We start from the raw sequence: 6104 nt of genomic DNA, 5'->3' as shown, positions 1-6104 counted from the left end.
GCACCGCCACTAGGAGTTAAATGACATTTGTGTTACAATGGTTATTACCAAATCAGACGATTACGCGATACGCTCCATTTAAAACTTCAACAAGGGAAACATACTTAGACCAAGAAACAAGGGAAACAATTTCTGAACTGAATAATCAAATCATTGTATACTTACTGGCTGAATGCACTCAATGTCACTTAAATATTGATCAATGATCCATATCGATAGAGATATCTAAGCGGGTCTTTATCAAATCAGTGATATGTTCATTTTTCTACATATTAGTTTGATTTCTCCAACTGCTCCTTACCCCTAAGGGGGAAAATAAAGGTTTCATTATTCATCACTTTATCAAGTCGAAGGTGAAGTCACAGAGTCGGGTTGGCAAAATTCCCGGGAATTTTGTCAAAGATGGAAACTTTCACGGGAATTTTGGGAAATAAACTGGGAATTTTCAAAATTGAAGGTTGGCTCTTCAGAGGGAACCTTAAATATAGTTGGGGAAGTATATTTTAGCCATAATCTTGACTAAAACAACGTTCAAGTACACTCTGATATATCCAGGCCAGTCGTACACTGCTACTGCACGGCTATTGAGACCACACAAAGGTTCGCAACAGGCTCACAAATGTCAGAGTGGAACCAACTGTTGGCATTCGGGCAAACCTAAGGCTGCTTTGAGCGTGGACACAGAGCCATCCTCAAGCAAGGCTGGACAGTGACACCTGAAGAGCGAAGAGGCAAGAGTTGTGACTGTGATGAGGCCCAGGAAGACCGTTGACTGAAAGGGTAAAAAAATGCAGAGATCGCTTGAAGGAAGATTTGTATGTTTAATGGACTTTTGGAGGGAGAAGGGGAGAGTGGGGTTGGGGGGATGAGTAACATTTAACTCAACATTCCTATGTTTTTGTTCTCAATTGGAAACAAATAATTGTCAATAAACATAATGAAAAAAAATAAAAATCTGTTGAAATGTCAGGATTTTTGTTTAATTTTGCATCGAATATTCCAAAATTCCCCGAGCTTAACTTCCCTTGGAAACTTTCCGGAAAGCTTACCGGAACTTTCGGCCACTTTGCAACCTTAGTCACGAGTGATGAACATTAAAAAAAAAAATTCAGTCTATGGCTAAAGTATCTTTTATTGGTTTTAATTGCTCGTGCTTTAAATTAGTTTATTTTTGTTCATCGGTTTGTCTAAATGTATTTATGCTGGCTCTTATGTATTCGATGTACAGCACTTTGGTCAATCGTTGTTTTAAATGTGCTGTATCCAATAAAGGTTGGATTGGATTAAGTCCTTTTTGAAGTTCATCCAGGCAAACCCTTTAAGTCCATGTGATCCTGAGCCCCCCCCCCGGTACCTGACCGAGACCCTGGCCCCGGCTGGAAGCCCTTGAGTTTCTGCTCCCTAAGAGTCTCCAGGTCCTGGCCCAACCACGATCCTCCTTGGTCCCTCCGGTCATCCTCTTCGTCAGAGTCGGTACTCGCCCGCCTCTGCATCTCGCTCATATCCTCTCAGCGCCGTCCAGCAGCCGCAGTCGCTGGTCCGACAGCGATGCTCTTTCCAGCCCATCTGCAGATAAAGAGAACATCTCAAACCTCCAGGAGACCCTCTGACCCTCTCAAACCTCTGTCATGGTCCTAATACTAAAATAAAATAACTATTATCTGGAAACGTGCGACAGTATTTAGATGGTCACATCTTAATGCAGAATAAAGACACACCTGCTCTTCATCTGTACAATGTTCTGTTGTGTAAATGTAAAAGTATTGTTTGTCGGAAAATATGAAGACGCAATTATGAAACCATATGAACATTTTAATAATAGTATGCATATAGACAATCTCTTCTCCAGCTCCATCTGGAGATAAAGAGGACATCCTCATCTGGTTTTTACTGCACATATTTTATTCCATTATATTTCTATTTGTAAATACTGATATATGGATTTTACTATATGTTTTATTATTTTTAATGTTATTTATCAGTTTTTCTGAAAAGAGTTCTCTATCTTGTTGTTTTTTGTTTTACCTTTATGTATGTCCACGACACCCAAAGTCAAATTCCTCGTTACGGTGTCACCCTACCTGGTGATAACCTGTTTCTGAACTCCAGGAGTCTCAATGACCTCCACCCTACTCTGTCATTGTCTAATACTCAATTAAAATACTCACACATCTTTATGCAGAAGAAAAACACACCTGGCTCATCATCTGTACTAGGTTTGTTATGTAAATGTCATAGTATTAGGTATGCCTTAAAAAAATTGTGGATATGATACCGTAAGAAATTGTAGAATGGTATCCCATTAAAAAATCATTCAAACAAATTCATAAAAAGTGTGTATTATAAGTATGTCATAAACATATTTTTGGTATAGTAGAGTATGCAATAAAAGGTGATGAAAAAGTGTCATATTGAAAGTATGATACAAAAACAAATGGTAGTTTTAATTTACAGAGGGTGGAGAAGTACTCAGATGTTGTACTTGAGTAAAAGTAGAAGTACTTCAGATCTTGTACTTGAGTAAAAAGTAGAAGTACAGAGTGGTAACGATACTCTGTTAGCAGTAAAAGTCCTTGCATTTCAAATGTTCCTCAAGTAAATAGTAGAAAAAGTATTATCATCTAAAATATAGTGCGAAGTAGCCACAGTAAAAGTAGTCGTTGTGCAGATTGGTCCATTTCAGAATAATATATAAGATATGTTTTATAATGATTTATCATTAAAGTGTTCTCAAAGCTGGTAAAGGTGCAGCTAGTTTGAATGACTTTATATACTGCAGGGTAGTGTGCATCTACTCCAGGTGGAAATAAAGTCTGATTTAACACTTGATTATATTATAAAAGCCTCACCTGGATCATCATGTCTCTGAACTGCTGCTCTATCGGGTTGCTCTCCGCAGAAATGACCGGAAGTCTCTGCAGACACACGGCCGCCATCAGAGTCCACGGAGAAGGAGCTATTTCCTCCACATGTTGAGCCTGCCTGGACCCCCGACACACAGAGAACTGACGGAACCCCGAGTTACTGACCGATGTCCGGCTGAAAGAAGACAGAAACTGTAGGAGAGACCGACCTGCCATCCTTCTGCAGGGCGCTGCCATCTTGTTTTGCTATGTTCAATGTATGTGCAAAAGATCCTGGTGCTGTCAAAAAGATTTGCCGAGGGATTTTTAATCACCATAACTTCTTGGTTTGAAAAAAAATCAAGATAGAAATATTAACACCTGCTCCTGATTTCAAGTGTTTTTTTCATTTATCTAAAATATAACCTTATTTATATCTATTTTTGGCGCCTTAAGCGAGTGTTCACCATGATGAGCAACCATGAAGTTCATATTTACGATGTTTTACCAAGTACTTGAAGCTAGCATGGTTCTACTTCTACCCACAATCCTGTTCAGGGATCGGAACGGTCTATTAAGATAAAAATAGGGGAGGATGATATTACTATACCTCTTTTAAAACTAAATATGTAATTATTAGTACTTTACTACCTATTAAAACATTTTTTAAATATTTAATGTATAGTTTTAAATCATGTTTTGACGTGAAAACCGTTATTTCATAGTAAATAAACTGTATCATGATCTTGTCACCCCTCAGAAAATAAAAATCTTACTGGTCTGGATGTACAGTACCTTCAATGTCACATTTGTTGTGTGTAAAGTAGCTACCTGTCTTGCAGCTAACTTGTCGCAAACATGTATAAATTAAACTGTATATTAGTTAGTTCTGTGAGTACCGTATGCCGACAGCTTGCTGCCTCCGTAAATGCAAGTGGAAGTTCCCTGTAAGTATATAGTGGTTTACTAGCATCACTTTTAGCTAGTGGCTAACGTTAGCTCAGATAGAGCCTGCTGCATGCTGAGTGTTATGAAGCTACATGTTATATTTGTTATTCTTAGATTTGTGGCTTTTTTTGATTCCTTAACACGTTTCATTCCAGATTAGTGGACGGAAATACACATTAAGGTGTTTATTTGACCAAATGTGTCTTTTTGAGTCTCTAGTTTTCTTAAATTCATTGAAACATAACATTTAATAAAAAATAAACAATGATTTTCTTAATCACAATAATCAACTGGTACATTTTCATGGTGAAATATTCATATATATACGTTTTTGTTGTAGATATGTTGTTTAAATTGTTGTCCCCTGTAGTGTCTACATCAGAGTTTGATGAATATCCCTATTTTATTATTTGTTTTAAATAGCTTTTGACATTATTTTTTCAGTATAAAGAGATACAGAGATATTTCTGAACCCCCTCTGTAAAAACCTTGGACTCTAATTTGTCGATAAAATGAAATAAGCATTTGAACCTGGCTTTATCCAATGTTCAGATATCTGTCTTGACATCTTTGTAAATCAGCACATATTTAATAAGATATTACCTTTTTGTTTATACAACCAAACAACATACGTAAACTTGTAATACACAAAAAAAAAAATTCATTTCAGTAATCAATTAAACACATTTTAATTGGGATACCTGTTGGTTTAAATGTGTTTCACATCCCATTCACCTGTAGTTTGTTCCCTAATTGTACGTATTGTCCAGATGACCACAGCCACACTGCTCTATAATAATTGTCTAAATGTTGTGTATCTATAGATGTGGAGGCACTGCCTTGCAGCGGACCGTTTGTTCCAGTGCCGTCAGACTTCAGGAGGCAGCTTCCAGCACAGAGGCCAGGAAAACCTCCTCCAAAGACTTCAGGTCAGAAAACACACCAGCAGTATCTCTAGTGCTTTCCCAAATAACTTGTGTTGTTAAATCTGCATGGTCTGAGGAAATTGGAGCCATAAATAGTCAACCATTTGTCTTGGTATCTACTTTTATATACGCTTGATTGATACAAATGTAACAGTGATATTAACCCTACTTTTACATACATGTACATGTCCGTCTACTATTACACCACTATCTGCAGTATCTCTGGTGTGTTCCCAAATAACAAAAACAATGTTTACATTTATAATAATGTAACAGCGATATTAACCCTACTTTGAATCTTCCAGCATCTTCCCCCCGATGCCGGGCTATGACTCGTCCCTGAGATGGGGGGGCAAGAAGTTCGAAGAGTTACCCATCGTTCACGTAAAAGCGACGTACAACAAGTGAGTGGAAAAGACCATAAAACAGGGATTCAGATCGTTTTGACATCATTTTTGATTTATTTAAGTTATCAGGTTAGCCCTCATTGTGTTCAGCCATGCAACACATCAGCTGTTACGTGTGCAGAGTCAGAATCAGGTTTATTGCCAAGTAGGTATACACATACAAAGAATGTGCCTTGGTGTATTTGGTGCATACATAAACACAGTCAAAGACGATACATCGTAAGGAAAGAAAATAAAAAACTAATATAAGAAAACTATTTTAAGAAAACTTGTTAACACTGAAATATATATCAAGGTTTTATTTTGTCATACGATGGAAATCTTATGTCACAGATATACCCGTGTTGGGAAAATCCAGAATGAACTCGTCCAATATCAGAGTGCACATGCTAACAAAGGTATCCCAACTGTAGCTGTGAACATGACAGGATGTCTGATTACCTAGAAGGCATTGCAGATATAAGCTTTGATGTGATGCAGTCCGTTTTGGGGGATATGTAACTGGTGAGGAGGTAAACAGTGTGTGACTCGTGTGTTTGTCCCAGCACACACATCCAGCTGACGGAGAGCGGGGGTCAGTCTCTGGTCCGGACGTCCTGCGGCACCGAAGGCTTTAAGAACATCAAGAAGTCCACGCCGGTCGCTGCTCAGACCACGGGAATCTCTGCTGCTACCGTACGTCTACACACACACACACACACACACACACACACACACACACACACACACACACACACACACACACACACACACACACACACACACACACACACACACACACACACACACAGACTTATACACTCATGCACTTACACACGGGCAGCAGGAGGACACTGACTTTTAATCACTGGCTGTAAACAGTTCAACCAAAACATCCAGACGACGCCTTTTCTAACAAAGACTAATATTTACACCCTTGTCTCTGAGCCCACCTGTACATTAGAATACATTAACCCTCCTCTCGTGGTCATTTCTCCCCC

At 38.6% G+C, this 6104-nt stretch overlaps 2 protein-coding genes across 2 annotated transcripts in view; one reads left to right on the top strand and one right to left on the bottom strand.

Moving 5' to 3' along the window:
• Positions 1-1468: 1468 nt before the first annotated feature.
• mrpl46 (mitochondrial ribosomal protein L46) lies at positions 1469-3125 on the bottom strand. Its single transcript, XM_010795405.1, has 3 exons — positions 2850-3125; positions 1839-1855; positions 1469-1551 (listed from the first exon to the last, which is right to left on the bottom strand). The coding sequence occupies exons 1-3, from the start codon at positions 3099-3101 to the stop codon at positions 1509-1511; spliced, it is 312 nt and encodes a 103-aa protein (XP_010793707.1). The 5' UTR covers positions 3102-3125; the 3' UTR covers positions 1469-1508.
• Positions 3126-3626: 501 nt separating this feature from the next.
• Positions 3627-6104, top strand: part of mrps11 (mitochondrial ribosomal protein S11) — a 2659-nt gene continuing 181 nt past the window's right edge. Inside the window, exons 1-4 of the mRNA XM_010795771.1 lie at positions 3627-3790; positions 4616-4720; positions 5023-5121; positions 5670-5799. Of these exons, the coding sequence (XP_010794073.1) occupies positions 3702-3790; positions 4616-4720; positions 5023-5121; positions 5670-5799 (423 nt within the window). The 5' untranslated portion in view covers positions 3627-3701. The remainder of the gene's footprint in view (positions 3791-4615; positions 4721-5022; positions 5122-5669; positions 5800-6104) is intronic.

The sequence above is a fragment of the Notothenia coriiceps genome, unplaced genomic scaffold (assembly GCF_000735185.1).
Source record: "Notothenia coriiceps isolate Sejong01 unplaced genomic scaffold, NC01 NC01_scaffold00037246, whole genome shotgun sequence".
In the NCBI taxonomy this organism is placed as follows: Eukaryota; Metazoa; Chordata; class Actinopteri; order Perciformes; family Nototheniidae; genus Notothenia; species Notothenia coriiceps.
Note: the sequence above shows the minus strand (reverse complement) of the source record. Positions and strands in the feature narration are given on the sequence as shown.

Bases quoted from the DNA above. Each gene is read 5' to 3' on its own strand.
- mrpl46 (XM_010795405.1), bottom strand. From the start codon at position 3,101: ATGGCAGCGCCCTGCAGAAGGATGGCAGGTCGGTCTCTCCTACAGTTT.